Genomic DNA, 16,107 nt, shown 5'->3' with positions numbered 1-16,107 from the left:
CTGTGGAACAGCTTGGCTGAGCACAAAATGTTGGCATTGTATACCATTTCAACAACAGTCAAAGGTAGTACTGCTTGGTGGGAGCCACAGTGAAAAGCATATTATGTATATATAATGGCATACTTCCCCTGTTTGAGACCCTTTTAACATTTTTCTTTCACAATTTGTGTGACATGTGGAGAGTTCTGAAAGCAGCTATATGAGACGCCCTCCCAACTTTTGATTTAGATTTTGGTGGAAAAGAAAGCGTTCACAGTTACTTTGATCTTCCAGTTTCCTATTACTCACCACTGTGAGTTTCCACTATTAAACATCTCACTCCTCTTATTACCCAGCTGTTCCAGTTCGTGAAAAGATAAAAGACAAAACTGTCCCATCTGATTACATCCCCAGATTAGTAAAGCCCACATGTTGACATTGTCCATTGCTATCTTGTTGGAATAGCACAGTACAGTATTAGAGGAAATATATTCCAGAATTTTTTTTCAGATAAGAAATTTAGATTAAAAGAACAAATATTCTCTGGAATGACAACACTTCAGGCATTTCCTCAACACTTCTTCTGTTTCAGGCATTGAATCCAGGGCAGCATTAAAAGTTTGTTGTTTATACATTTAGAAATGCTTTAAAGTATATGTTAAGTGCCTTTCCAAAGTTGCTTGTTGTTACATGCCATAAAGTCACTTCTGACTTATGCAACCCTCTGAATGAACAATCTCCAAAAGGTCCAGTTCTCAACAGCCCTGCTCTTCAATTGCAAACTCAAGCCTCTGGTTTCCTTTAGGGAGCCAACCCATCTCATAATTTGGTCTTCCTCTTTTCCTGTTGCCTTCAAAACTTTTCCAGCACTGTTGTCTTTTCCAGAGGGTCTTGCCTTTTCATGATGTGTCCAAAGTATGAAAACCTCAGTTTCATTCTTTTTTGCTTTCAGAGATAGTTCAGGCTTGATTTGGTCTAGGATAAACCTCTTTTCTGGCAGTCAAGAATATCTGCAAAGCTCTCTTCTAGCACCATATTTTAAATGAATCATTTTTTTCCTGTCAGCTTTCTTTACTGTCCAGCTTTCACATCCATACATAGTGATTGGGCATACAAGAATGTAAATTATTTTGGTCTATAGTGACAAATTGTTACATTTGATGATCTTTTCTAATGCCTTCATTGCTGCCAAGTCTCAGAAATCTTCTGATTTCTTAGCTCCAGTATTTATTTTGATCAATGATTGAACCTAGGTATACAAAATCTTTAACTACTTCAGTTTCTTCATTGTCAACATTAAAGTTGTATAATTCTTCTGTAGTCATGATCTTTGTTTTTTTTTTTTTCATGTTCAGCTGCAGTCTTGATTTGGTACTTTCTTCTTTCACTTTTATCAGAAGTTGTTTTGAGTTATTGCTGCCTAGTTCTTCATCTAGGCTTAAATTTCCTGTTGGTTTCTTGGATCTTATGGAAGAGATATCTTGGTTTTCCCCTTTTGTTCTTCTCCTGTATTTCTTTGCACTGGCTTTAGCAATGATTCTATTTGTCTCTATGTGATACTTGTTGAAAAGTTGCATTTAGGGGTCTGAACCTTTTGCTTTTGCTTCTGTTACCTTTTGCTTTTGCTTCTCACCTGCCTTTTACAATTTTAAGTGTTTGTTTCATCATCCATCTAGGTTTTTATTTTCGTCATACTGCAGAAATTGTCTTTTTACATTCTTCCCTAATGATTTTTCCGGTTTCAGTCCATAGTTCTTTTGGTGTACAGTCAGTTCAGTTTAGTAATGTGGACTTTAAATTTATCAGAAATATTGATTAATTATATTTTGGCACTGAGAATCTTTTAGAGTTCTTTTTCAGCTTTATTCTAATGTTGGATATTAGCAGTTCATTATCAGTACCCCAATCTTCTGGTCATGTTTTGGCAGAGAAAATACAGTTTCTCCATTTTACGCTTCCATTTACATAGTCTATTTGATTTCTAAATTGACCATCTGGTGATGTCCATTTATCCAGTTATCTGTTTGGTTGTGTGAAGCATGTATTTACAATAAACAGATTATTGCCTTTGTAGAACTTGATGACTTGTTCTCCTGCTTTGTATCTGTCACCTAGACCAAATTCTCTAACATTTAGTTCTGCATTGCTACTTTTGCATTCCAGTCACATGTTATTATAAACATTTGGTGCGTGATCAGTTTCTTCCTGGATGCTTTCATAAAATACTGCATTTCAATTTCAGCTTCTTCAGCATCTGTACTAGGAGCATAGCCTTGAGTGATGGTTATGTTGATAGGTTTTCCACAGTGTGGGATTGATATTATTTGGTCAGACCTTGCATTATTGCCCCTAACTTTCTGTGTTGCATCTTGCCTCAGTATTATAGATTCCCCATTACTTCAGAGTTTGTCATTCACAGAGTAGAACACTTTATAGTTGTTTTAAAATACCCTGTTCCAGTCCACTTTAGTTCACTGACCTTAAGCACTGCAATTTCTATATGTTACATTTTTTGCTTTATGATTTCCAGTTTACCTCGTGCCATACTCCTCACCTTCTGTTTTCCAGTTATATGTGTTGTACAGCATCAGATTCTCATTTCACTTCTGTGGGCATCAGCCATTAGATGTCTTTTCAACTTTAATCCAACTGCATCATTAGCAACAATGCCATTCTTTCTTGTCCTTTGCTCTTCCCAGCAGCTGACTGAGTGCTTTCTAACCTGGGAGTCTCATTTTCTAACGCTATCTCATGTTTCATTTTGAACTGTATCATAATAGATACAGTTTTCAAGGTAATAAAAGTTCACCAGTAGTTTATCATTGCCTCCTACTTTCAAGCTAAGAAAAGTTCTTCAGTGATTTACCATTGCCACCTTCTGCACAGTATTAACAAAAGTTATCTTGAGTGTCATTGCGTTGCCTCCTCCACCCTTTGTCGCCTCAGTTACCACTGCTGCCCAATAGCTGCCACCACCATCATCATTAAAACAACCCATTCTCTTCTGCTGATGCAGCTGTTACCTTTGAAGAATGTGGATGCATTTTAGTCTGATGCCTCACTGTGATGGTTCCACATTGGGTGACTTTTTTTAGGAGTTTGACCTCTAGATGGCATTGCTCTCAACTTCACTCAAGCCCCACCACCATGTTAAAGTGTGCATCCAGGAAGGGAAAGTCGCTTCTTTAGCACTTCATTTTCTGTTCAAAGGGGATGGTGCAGTTTATCTCCATTTATTCAAAAGTCAAGCATCTGAAGAACCGTAATTACTTTTTCTCATCTTGTGCTGTGGAAATGCTTCTTGTAAGTTAATTCCATGCTGGCCCAGTTTGGGCCTGCATTTCCCTTTTGTAAACTATAGTTTAACAGGCTGAGAATTTGCACTTGGTGTTGAATGTTCTTTAAACTCCTTGTTCGCATAGTGACATTAAACCAATGTTCCCCATTTTGGATTTAACAAGGAATTAGATTTCACCCGAACTAGATTTGGAGCACTGACAAAGGAGGAGGGAGCCTATGGTAGTGATACTCATTCCCAGCTCCTAACATGCTTTACTAAGCTAGGGTATGTGCATTCAAGCAGGCCAATGTAAATGTTGTACTTTATTTACAATACAGTCTTGTTTATCAGCTTCATATTGAAAGGTGTCATTCTGTAACATTTTGTCCTACAAGAGGGAAAATGCTTATAGGCAGTTAATTCAGTGAAATGTTAATTCATTGTACCTTACACATCACTTGTTTTGAAACCCAAATGATTGAAATTTAGTTTAGTTCCTTGTTACATTATCTTACTGTAATTCAGAGTTCATAAATGATGTTACCTGAAGAACATGGTCTTATTATTGTGTACGGAGGATTTTAAAAGGCCGCTCACTTGCTAAGAACAATGATAAAAGATTTCCTTAGTTGTGGCAGTCGGTTGGTTAGTTTAACTTTTGTTTCCAATTGGATTTTTTTTTCTCCTTACAGAATCAATATCGATTTGAAGGAACAGGGTTTCCGACTATCCCTCAGCTGATAGAACATCATTACACAACGAAGCAAGTGATTACAAAGAAATCAGGGGTTGTTCTGCTGAATCCTGTTGTTAAGGTATGTGCATTACAGACTTGATGTGGGATTCTATGTGGTTGCTTAACTCCTTTTAACAAGGTTCTTTCAATTGCCTTGAGTTTCGGCATTTTGTGGAATACAGAGTTCTGGTAATTGGTTGGATAGATCCCTGCGCATTCGTTCCTGTCATGCTGCAGTGTTTCATAACTGGTATTCATTTGTTTGAATATATCTGATTGGAATTGTGAGCTGTAGCACTACTTCACTGTCTGTTTTCTGACATTACATGCTGCTTAATCTGAAATCTAGAAAGTCAGGAAATTGAGGAGGTTGGGTCTGGGAAGAGAAGTTTTTTTCTCTGCAGTGAAGTTAGATTACAGATGCCTAGTGTTATCTTTTCTTCTCTTTTTAAAGGGAAACTTCTCTCCATATACAAGTTTTCTGCTGACATAGTTTAAAATGTATTCATTAAAATTCACAGACTGTGCAAATTTTTAATTCCTGGATTTAGACCTGAATATGAATGGACAGGCTTTGGTGGTGGCCTGAGGCACTTATGTACCCCCCCCCCCAAAAAAAAACCCCTTGCATTCTGCCAAACATGTTTACCTGACTTCAGGCGAAACCTTTCATTTTGTCCCAACAATATTTGAAAAATATTTATCAGAGGGAGAGAGAGAGTTCTCCTAAACTCTGGATTCTTTTGCCAGAGAGTCTCTCCTTTTTAGAGAGCAAGCAAAATTGCTTAAGCAATTGTATTCCTGCAACCTTGTAGCCCCATCAGCTGATACACTGATGACTATTCTCTATATGCTGCAGTATTTTTAACTTGTGGTTGGCTTTATAATTTTTACTGATTTTACTATCGTGTGTTGGTTATGTGGTGTTTTTTTTCATTTTACCTGCTGTTTGTTGGCTTTGAGCACTAATTGTGTGATATAAATGTAAAAGATAGATAACAAAATATGTTGTGATATTGTTTTAAGACCAAATTCAGATTGTGTATTACATATTTTGGTAGAGGGAGACAATTTTATAATATGCACATACTGCTTAAGCTGTGAAGCATGTGTGTAGGTGCCTGGCTTCCCCCCTCCCCCATCACATTATTGCTTTATCAACGACAGTGATTTACGCATGGCTGTTCTTCTTTATGAGGACTCTTTGTGTATGTTTTGCACAGTAGAATACAAATAGTAACAATGGAAAGCTGTCCTGCATAAAGAAGGAGGAAGGCCTCCAGTTTTTGGCTGAATGTTAAGTGGGAACATAATGGAGAGGGAAATATAAGAAAGGAAAATAGGTAGAGTAGGTGTCAAAGATCAGGTATGGCTAATAATCCCACCTAAATCTTTGTACAGTATTGTAGTGAAGCTACATTGTTGGCTGAATCAGTTCTAGACATACCCTATGTAATTATTTATTAAGGATCATTTAGCCTTTTAAAAAACATTAAGGCATTAGTCCTTTTTGGAGTAATACAATCAAATGTTATCTTTCCCCTGTCTCTGTCTTCATGTGTTGGTTTTCATTTTTTGTCTTTCACAGAGCTGTCTTTTTTTAAATTACTGTTTTAACTATAGTGAAATTTCCATATATGCTTGATTTCTAGTAAAATGTAATTAACAGCTGATTTGCCAAGAATATTGTTCTTTGTACTTTCTGCTAGTGGAATATTTATTTTAATTAACTTACCTTCCATAGCCCAAGAAGATTTATCAAGTAGGTAAATTATGGTCAAGAATATTTATCTTGGGAAGCATGTGCTACATATACCTATAAAGCCCTATACAGCTTGGGTCCAGACTACCTGAAGGATCATATCTCCCTATATGCACCTTCTTGGCAATTAAGATCACCAAAGGAGGCCCTCCTCTTGGTCCCATTGCCATCAAAAGCACAGCTGGTGGGGACACTGGAGAAGGCCTTCTCTGTGGCAGCTCCTGGCTATGGAACACTCTCCCTCAGGAGATCAGGATGGCCCCTTCCCTTTTATCCTTTCAAAAAAAGCTAAAGACCCATCTCTTCAGGAAGGCTTTTAACAATTATAACTGAATCCCTGAAACTCATTTTAGTAGATAACTTTAATCTTTTTAATGTTTTCATGTTTTAATTTTTTTAGTTGTATTTTAAAGCATATATTGTTTAATTTATCTTTTAATACTTAACTTATTATGTTTTTAAACATAAATAATGTGAATTTAAAGTTGTGAGCCGCTTTGGGTCCCATGTTCAGAGAAATGCAACAACAACAACAACAACAACAACAACAACAACAACAACAACAACAACAACAACAACAACAATAATAATAATAATAATAAGAAGAAGAAGAAGAAGAAGAAGAAGAAGAAGAAGAAGTAGTAGTAGTAGTAGTAGTAGTAGTAGTAGTAGTAGTAGTAGTAGTAGTAGTAGTAGTAGTAGTAGTAGTAAAGGACACAGAGGGTTTGTCTGAAATGCATACCACACATTTTCTATTTGATTACTTGTTTAAAATCAATTCTTTACAGCCACCATCTTCATTCTTCCCCTTACAACAATGAAGCAACAACTTGTACTTGAGTCTTCCTTTTGTAAAAAACTGTTTCTGTGATGACCTGCTTAGTAAGAGGAAGTTACATGAGATAATCGGGAATTAATTTTACTGCGTAAGCCAAAAAAAACTATTAGCTAAAGAAATGTTCAATTTACCTTTGCTTTGTTCTTGAAGGGAGTCATTATCATTATGCCACTGAGAACTTGTGTCCTGTTCTACAGTCTCTATGCTAAGAAATTTAAATGGCCACAAAATGCAATGTCAATTAGAAGGTTGACAAAAATTCAAAAGTGATATACAGAGGGATTTTAAAAATACACACCATGAATCTTTTCTTATTTATTTATTTATTTATTTATTTATTTATTTATTTATTTATTTATTTATTTATTTATTTATTTATGTGATTTCTTATTAATAGAACAATATAACTATAGTGTGCATATATCACATATTTGCAGTACTCAGTCAATAGAACTGGCTGAAATCCTGTTCATGTATGTTCTGCAGTGTAAAGCTGATGATGTTATCAACCAGGGAAGTTTTCTGAAAAACCAAATATTTCCATCTTCCTTTCATCAGGTCTTACAGGTCCACATTGGTCCACATTAATCTCTTTTATTGTTGGGAGCCTTGGAGCTGAGAATGGAAGGGGGACATCTTTAATGACTGAAATTCTTTCTTGCCTTCCCTACTGCTTATATGTGACTTGCCCACATGTGACTTTTTCTCATCAAGTAATTTTATTTATTTTATTTTATGTTATTTATTTATTTAACTTACATGCCGACCGTACTACCCAAAGGTCTCTGGGCGGCTTACAACAATCTAAATACAAAAAATAAAACAATAAAAATGCAATTACATGTTGTGGAGAGAATGAGTTTTTACATCCGTTTGTTGGCTCCCTGCAACTCAGGAGAAAATTGGATGAGAAGGAGTTTGATCTGGTATAAAGTGGATGTCAAATATGTCTGTCTGCCAGAAAGGCTAAAGGGTATTCTTCTGCACCACTGTTTAAATCCATGGTACTCTTTTGTAGAGGAACTGGAGACCAAATTGCTAACATGCGTTGGATTATGGAGAAAGCCAGAGAGTTTCAGAAAAACATCTACTTCTGCTTCATTGACTATGCAAAAGCCTTTGACTGTGTGGACCACAGCAAACTATGGCAAGTTCTTAAAGATATGTGAGTGCCTGACCACCTTATCTATCTCCTGAGAAACCTATATATGGGACAGGAAGCAACAGTTAGAACTGGATATGGGACAACCGATTGGTTCAAAATTGGTAAAGGAGTACGACAAGCCTGTGTATTGTCTCCCTGCTTATTTAACTTATATTCAGAATACATCATGCGAAAGGCAGGACTGGATGAATCCCAAGCCGGAATTAAGATTGCCGAAAGAAATATCAATAACCTCCGATATGCAGATGATACCACTCTGATGGCAGAAAGTGAGGAGGAGTTAAAGAACCTCGTAATGAGGGTGAAAGAGGAGAGGGCAAAAATGGTTTGAAGCTCAACATCAAGAAAACTAAGATCATGGCCACTCATCCCATCACCTCCTGGCAAATAGAAGGGGAAGATATGGAGGCAGTGACAGATTTTACTTTCCTGGGCTGCATGATGGTGACAGCAGATGGTGACAGCAGCCCCGAAATTAAAAGACGCCTGCTTCTTGGGAGGAAAGCAATGACAAACCTTGACAGCATCTTAAAAAGCAGAGACATCACCTTGCTGACAAAGGTCTGCATAGTCAAAGCTATGGTCTTTCCAGTAGCGATGTATGGAAGTGAGAGGTGGACCATAAAGAAGGCTGACTGCTGAAGAATGGATGTTTTTGAATTGTGGTGCTGGAGGAGACTCTTGAGAGTGCCTTGGACTGCAAAGAGAACAAACCTATCCATTTTGAAGGAAATCAACCCTGAGTGCTCACTGGAAGGACAGATCCTGAAGCTGGGGCTCCAATACTTTGGCCATCTGATGAGAAGAGAAGACTCCCTGGAAGAGGCCCTGATGTTGAGAAAATGTGAAGGCAAGAGGAGAAGGTGACAACAGAGGACGAGATGATTAGATAGTGTCATCGAAGCGACCAACATGAATTTGACCCAACTCTGGGATGGTTGGACAGTGTCATCGAAGCTACCAACATGATTTTGACCCAACTCCGGGAGGCAGTGGAAGACAGGAGGGCCTGGCATGCTGTGGTCCATGGGGTCATGAAAAGTTGGACACGACTTAACGACTAAGCAACAATTATTTTGTACTCAGGTTTCAGCATGCTTGTACCCAAATGTATTGGCAGTATAACAGGTAGGGAGCTGTGGCTACAACTAAGAAACAGTAGTTTATTAGTAGATAGCAGTGATTTGAAGAAAGGGATGTCGGAGGAAGAAGGAATGTTTCTTTATTATTCTATATAGAAATGTAACAAAAAGGAGAAACATGAGATGTTTGCCCACCTATAATATATAAATGATTTGGTTTTAGGAAAACCCTCTTTCGCACTAACTTTAAAGCTTTGAACCCCATAATCTGTACTTGACCATAGCTTAGCTAGATTGCTTTTTCAAAGAATTGGACATTATTATACCCTGCCCAATTTTAATACAGAAAGTAAAATAATGTAATGGAAACAACAGAGCTGGGAAAGTGAAGGGTTTCTGATTTTCCCCCTATTTGAAATGACTTTCTTTTTAACCTGTCAAAGATATTGTTGTGAATAGCCTTTGTTATTATCCTGCTCCTGTGTTCCCATTGATTATACAATAGAGCTGAACAGTGAGGTACTCCAATTCAAAAATGTAAAATGAAATATATTGAGGTAAATTATTACGTTCATTTCAAGAGATGTTCCCAGGGTTCCAGAAAGGCATCAAATCAACCTTTCCCATGAAAGAAAAATAATTTCATCCATCAGTGTAGGAAATAATGTTTGTGATGTCAAAAGGGGCTTATTCAGGTAATACTTTGTCCCCAGTACTCTATACAGAGTGATTCTGAAGCCAGGTACCAAACTCTCACACTCTGTTCACCACAGACAGCACACAGGTAATATACTGGAGGATAATGAATTCTAATAAAGATTTACAAAAGTATTTGTGAAGGCTTTCACGGCCGGGATCTAATGGTTGTTGTGGGTTTTCAGAGTGCTGTCCTCTGAAGATGCCGGCCACAGAGACTGGCGAAACATTAGGAAGAACAACCTTCAGAACATGGCCAAAGAGCCTAAAAAACCCACAACAACCATTTACAAAAGTATCAATTATCCAGCCTTGACTTGTAGTTTGCAGACATCCTATGTAAGAAAATAAATGTCTGTTGTCTTTGTTTCCATTCCTCTATAATTAGGACACCTGTTCTAATTAACAGTATGAAAGCCATGGTGGTAACTATTCTGTTTGTCTCCTGAAAGTAACATAAAGCTTTGTGAGACAAAATGGGGAACAACTTTAATATATGCAGCCAGATGTCTTGAGTCTTTCCAAGCCTCTATCACCAGGTCTTGCACTACATCTAGCATATTAACAGGTTTCTGAAGTGATTTGTCAACAGCCTCACAAACTACTTGTCATACCGCTTTGGAAATCTCAGGACAAAGTGGTATGTGCTGAAATATGTGCCTCTGATACTGGATACTTGGTGGAATGGAAAGACCTTGTTCATAGAGCCAGGTGTACTAAACCGAAGGCTGTTTTGATCTCGATATTTATGTTATGTGACATTTGTTTTGGGAGTCTTAGAGTATGATGCTGGTGGATCCAGTACAGGGTCAAACTGAGAAGTTCAGAGAAAGTTGGGGCAGAAGCTTGTTCAAAGTTACAATGCTAAAAGTATGTAGTAAGTTGAGAGATAAATAAATATTTGCTGTATTTAAAATGTTCATACTGTTATTACACACCACACTGATTTATAGCCGCACATTCTGGAATGGGGCCTTGAATGGAAATAATTAGCAAAAAAAGTACCTATAGAAGAACAGACAACAAAATTTGCCCACACTGGTTACACGGTTTCCAGTTTGAGCGGCACAAATCCAATAAGATTCCAGCTTTATGTGTCAATCTATAAGTAGATAGATACTGTACGTTTGTAGAGCAATTATTGCTGGAACATTTTGCTTAGTACATAAGTAACTGCAACTAAGACCAGAATATACGTACAATTTGCCAAATACCATAGGCTCATGTTTTCATGTCATGTGTTTTTCATGCCCTGGATCTGTTCCAAACAGGCTTCAGGCTGCACCACGGTATGGAAATGGCAGTGGTCACCCTGTTTGATGACCTGTTGAGGGAGGCCGACAGGGGCAAAACGTCTCTGTTGGTCCTCCTTGATATCTCAGCCACCTTCGATACCGTTGACCACGGTATCTTCCTGGGGAGACTGTCCGAGTTGGGAATCAGTGGTCTGGAGCGTGCCTGGCTCCGATCCTTCTTGGAGGACCATCCTCAGAGAGTACAGCTTCCGGAGAGTGTATTGGCCATATGGAGTCCTAATTGTGGCGTTCTGCAGGGCTCGATTATCTCCCCAATGTTATTTTTATTTTTTGGACTTATATACGTGGTGGCGCTGTGGGCTAAACCGCAGAAGCCTGTGCTGTAGGGTCAGAAGACCAAGCAGTCGTAAGATCGAATCCACGCGACGGAGTGAGCGCCCGTTGCTTGTCCCAGCTCCCGCCAACCTAGCGGTTCGAAAGCATGCAAATGCGAGTAGATAAATAGGTACCATCTCGGTGGGAAGGTAAACAGTGTTCCGTGTCTAAATCACACTGGCCATGTGACCACGGAAAGATTGTCTTCGGACAAACGCTGGCTCTATGGCTTGAAGAGCGGGATGAGCGCCGCCCCCTAGAATCGGACACGACTGGACAAAAATTGTCAAGGGGAACCTTTACCTTTACCTTTATACCACCCCATAGCGCTACAAGCACTCTCCGGGTGGTTTACAATTTAATTATACAGGGTACACATTGCCCCCCCAGCAAGCTGGGTACTCATTTTACTGACCTCGGAAGGATAGAAGGCTGAGTCAACCTTGAGCCGGCTACCTGGGATTTGAACCCCAGGTCGTGAGCACAGTTTTAGCTGCAGTACAGCGTTTTAACCACTGCGCCATGAGGCTCTTATATTTAATATCTATATGAGGCCACTTGGTGGGGTCATCCGGGGGTATGGGGTTTCATGTCATCAGTACACTGATGGCACCCAGCTCTACATCTCCTTTTCTCCAACAACATTGGATGCAGTTCCATCCCTGCAGCACTGCCTGGAAGCTGTACTGCAGTGTATGCAGGAGAATGGACTGAGGCTGACCCCAGACAAGACGGTGGTCCTGAGGGTGGGTGGCACCACCATTGGTGGTTTGGGAAACCCTCTCTTTTGGGGGAGTGACTCTGACCACGAAGAATGAGGTTCGCAGGTTGGGGGTCCATCTGGCGCTTACCATGTAAACCCAGGTGGCGTCAGTGGTCTGCTCCGCCTATTTTCATCTCTGGCTGATTGCCCAGTTGTGTCTGTATCTTGATGTTGGGGCACTCACCACTCTGGTCCATGTGCTTGTAGTCTCAAGATTAGACTACTGTAATGTGCTCTATGTGGGGCTACCATTGAGATTGATGCGGAAGCTTCAAATGGTGCAGAATGCAATAGCCAGACTTCTCATTGGGGTGAGAAAATATCAGCATATTTCCCCCACTCTGGCTGCCCTGCATTGGCTGCCCATTCGTTTCTGCATTGATTTCAAAGTTTGAATGATGACATATGAAGCCCTAAATGGTTTAGGACCTCAATATCTAGAGGAACGCTTCCTCCCACCTAGATCTACCCAAATTGCTTGTTCTAGTCAAGGCAGGCGGCTGAGGAACGTAACGCCGAGGAAGGCCCAGAGAGAAAGAACAAGAAAACAGGCCTTCTCGGCAGTGGCCCCATGCCTCTGGAGCAGTCTATCCCCAGAGATCTGTCTGGCTCCCTCGCTGGGTGTTTTTAAGAGCAAACGTAAGACCTGGCTCTTTAGGCAGGCTTTCCCTCCTGTCATCATCTAATTACTTTTGCCATCTTGAATTATATTATTGTTGTTGTCTTTATTTTATTATATTGTTTTTCCTTTTATGTATTATTGTTAGCAGCTCAAGAGTAGACTTCGGTCTAGATTGGCAGGGTATAAATTGAATGAATGAATGAATGAATGAATGAATGAATGAATGAATGAATGAATGAATGAATGAATGAATGAATGAATGAATTTTCCAGTATGGCCATTTTGAGTATAATTCTGAATTGCACGTTGATCTATGGAGTTGTGATTCACAGTGCTCTTCCTTAGGAAAGGGAAAAAATCAGATACTTTTGTGTATTTCATGGAGATAATGACAATAAGCTTGAAAATGTTTATGGAATAGTTTTCACAATGCCATGTATTACTGAGTCAGTGAGAGATTTTCTTCTTCAAACCTTCTTTTATAACACACATTTCTATGAAAAATCTTTCTAACAATTTACCTTCATTTTTGCACTTCATCTGAGGGACCTCATATGATTCATGAAATTCAAATGAGCACTTAGAGGTAGTAATATAGGTGGTATCAAAAGTAGTTTCCTTGATCTCATTTCTCATTTTCACCAAAACAGATTGTATCAACAAGTACCCATCTGTTATTCACCTTCATTTCCTTTCTCCGCTTCCTCAAGTTTTGATAAATGCCATTTGAATACCCGTTTTCATGGAAAATAATGTGCTATGATGGTTTTCAGGTCCCTTTCAAAAGCACTACAGTAGTTGTAATTGTTTGCTATATTGGAAATAAAAGATTGATTTTTCTTTTTCTGTCATTATGTGTGTGAACCTAGAGAACAACACTTGACATTAGAGATGGGACTTTCATGTTTACATACACAAAAACCCCACACGTAAAAGACGCTCTTCCTTTTTTTGTATTTTGTTGATTCTTGTTAGAGAGTCTCTAAAATATGAATGATTCATATTAATGACCCGGGTAGGTGGGGCTCGTCAGCCATGGAAGGCAGCCCATCTAGGAGAAGGAAAACTCTGATTTCAAACCTCCACTGCCTTGTGGCTATATCCACTCATGGAAAAGGCTTCAGGAGTTGACCTCGAGGCAAAATCCGGAGCTGGAGTCTCGAAGGCAGCATGTTTCGTTCTGCCAACTCCTGCGACATTGCTGGAACCAGTTGTATTGGCTCTTGCCTTTCCATTGGACCATTTCAGCAATGTGGAGAGGGGGGATCTGCTGCTTGGGTAACAGCCTATCCTCCATATTACCTTACCCGGGCTTCATGCTCTGGAGAGGACACTCCTCGATTCAGAGCATGTTACTATAGTCTCTCGAGACTGAAAGATGCCTATGCTATGCATATTAATGAGATGTACACAAAACTTCCACTTTTTGTATTTCCGTCTTTTATTTAACCTTTTTTTCACCCTTTGTGTGTCTAGCATTTTTTTCACATTTGGTATGTAACCTTTCTTTCACTCTTTATATGTCAAATAGCCTGATAAAGTTTCATTTAATAGCATTCTGAGGGCTATTGAAAACACATAGTGGTGTGACCAAAGAGGGCTCTCAGCAGTCAGTCTGAAAGGGGGGGGGGCAGGATGTTGAATTTGTAGAGAGTGATGCTGTTTTGCTTCAGCTATTCTTATGGATGGAATGACTGTGTGCTGATGAACCTGGTGATCTCCAACTCGTGCTGTTTGCTTTCCTGCCTGGTTCTGTGCCTCCATTTTGGACCCTTCTTTATTTTTTGAGGGATCCCCCCGTCCCACATTTCTTTTGATTTTTGCTGCTGCCTTCCTGATTGACTTAAGAAGAGAAGACATCAGGTGGTGGAGGTGAGAAAAATCTCCCCAATGTTCTATTACTTTTGCAGTGAGGATGGGATTTTGATTGTATTTTTTGTCTTCATTTGCTTGAGAGCCTCATGTCACAGTAGTTAAACTGCTGTACTGCAGCCAACTGTGCTCACGACCCGGGGTTCAATCCTAGGTAGCTGGCTCAAGGTTGATTCAGCCTTCTATCCTTCCGAGGTCGGTAAAATGAGTACCCAGCTTGTTGGGGGGGGGGGCAATGTGTGGCTTGCATAATTACCGTAACTTGTAAATTGCCCAAAGAGTGCTTGAAGCCTTATGGGGCAGTAGATAAGCAGCATGCTTTGCTCTTTTTTTCCCTTGGTTTTTGGGAAGGAGGGCGGTGTGTTTTTCTATCTTCCACCCACTTGTGTGGGTTGTGATAACATGAACTAGTTCCTGCGTAGGTCTGATGATGATGTTTCTTTCTCGTGTTCTGTTGCTTGTTTTTGAAGTAGAAGGAGCCTCTGTTGCCTCACCATTCTGCTTTTTTAAAAAGTAGTTTTTAAGGGTTCTGTGGCAGAAAACTAGTGCCAGAAAACACGAGTGGGGAGTCCTGAAACAAAATGATCCAAAAACAGCTTTGTCTTATATGTTAAATGAAAGAATCAGCAACCTAAAACACAAAAACAAGAAAAAAAGAACTAGATGGCCAAAAAATGAAAGAAATGATTTGGAGTTTGTTTTGGGTTTTTTTGCTGTGCACAACCATATTTGACATTATTATAATTCTGCTTTGGAATATTTTTATCTTCATCTTCTGTATTCCTTAATGCAGTTGTTCACAACCTTGGGTCTTAAAATGTTCTTGGATTACAACTCAGAAACTCTGGCCAGCACAGCTAATAGTGAAGGATTCTGGGAATTTTAGTCCAGAGATCTGCCATTGTTTGTGTTCCCCTATTATCTAGAAGGCGCTGAATGAGATGAGTGATATCAGCACATGCTCTCATTTATACCCAAATCTGGGATTTAGATGGTTTCCAGTGGCTGAATTCAGCATTTAAAGACACAGTAGTGTTAACTTATGGGATAGAAGTAGTTAGACTGAAAGAAAAAGCCTTGAATTCAGAGTGTATCGCCATTTTGATTAATTTCTAGTAGTTATGTTGGAAGAAGGGATATTATTATGTTCTGTTAAGAGAACAGATGTACTCTTAAAGGAAGCTTAAGACTGAAGTGTAATTTTGTGCACCTAAAATGGATCCATGCATATAAAATATATCCTTCATACATAGGCATCCTATTCAAAATAACTAATGGATAATAGAATTAATATACAGTGTGTTTAAGTAGCAATCAGTTACTGAGGGCTTGCGAAATTGAGTTCAAGAAAGCAGCGGATTTGCATACACATGTCTATACAGAGGGTTTTTCAAGTACCTGTGACAACATTATTCAGGAGAAAGCTGATGAAATTTTGAATAATCCTTTGGAATGGGAATATTTAATGGGATTGAAAACTTTGACTGGAACAAATGGGCAAAGCAAGTATGATAGAGAAGCTGTACTGAAAGGTTTGCAAAAAAGAAGAAAAGCACAGGTAGTGATTAATGTGCTAATATAAATAGTATATTAGCTCTGACAGCTCATTTGATTGCAGTTTTTGGTGTCATTTTGTTTAATTATTCTTTTGAAGTATTACACATCAGATGTATTCTCCATA

General features: G+C 39.0%; 1 protein-coding gene across 5 annotated transcripts in view; it reads left to right on the top strand.

Moving 5' to 3' along the window:
* The window catches only part of FER (FER tyrosine kinase), a 239,676-nt gene that overhangs the window by 105,382 nt on the left and 118,187 nt on the right, over positions 1 to 16,107 (top strand). For all 5 annotated transcript variants that reach the window (XM_072992471.2, XM_078386258.1, XM_078386257.1 and 2 more), the window contains one exon: positions 3,952 to 4,074. In XM_072992471.2, the coding sequence (XP_072848572.2) occupies positions 3,952 to 4,074 (123 nt within the window). The remainder of the gene's footprint in view (positions 1 to 3,951; positions 4,075 to 16,107) is intronic.

This window comes from Pogona vitticeps, chromosome 2, assembly GCF_051106095.1.
Source record: "Pogona vitticeps strain Pit_001003342236 chromosome 2, PviZW2.1, whole genome shotgun sequence".
In the NCBI taxonomy this organism is placed as follows: domain Eukaryota; kingdom Metazoa; phylum Chordata; class Lepidosauria; order Squamata; family Agamidae; genus Pogona; species Pogona vitticeps.
This window is presented reverse-complemented; position numbering and strand designations above follow the sequence as displayed.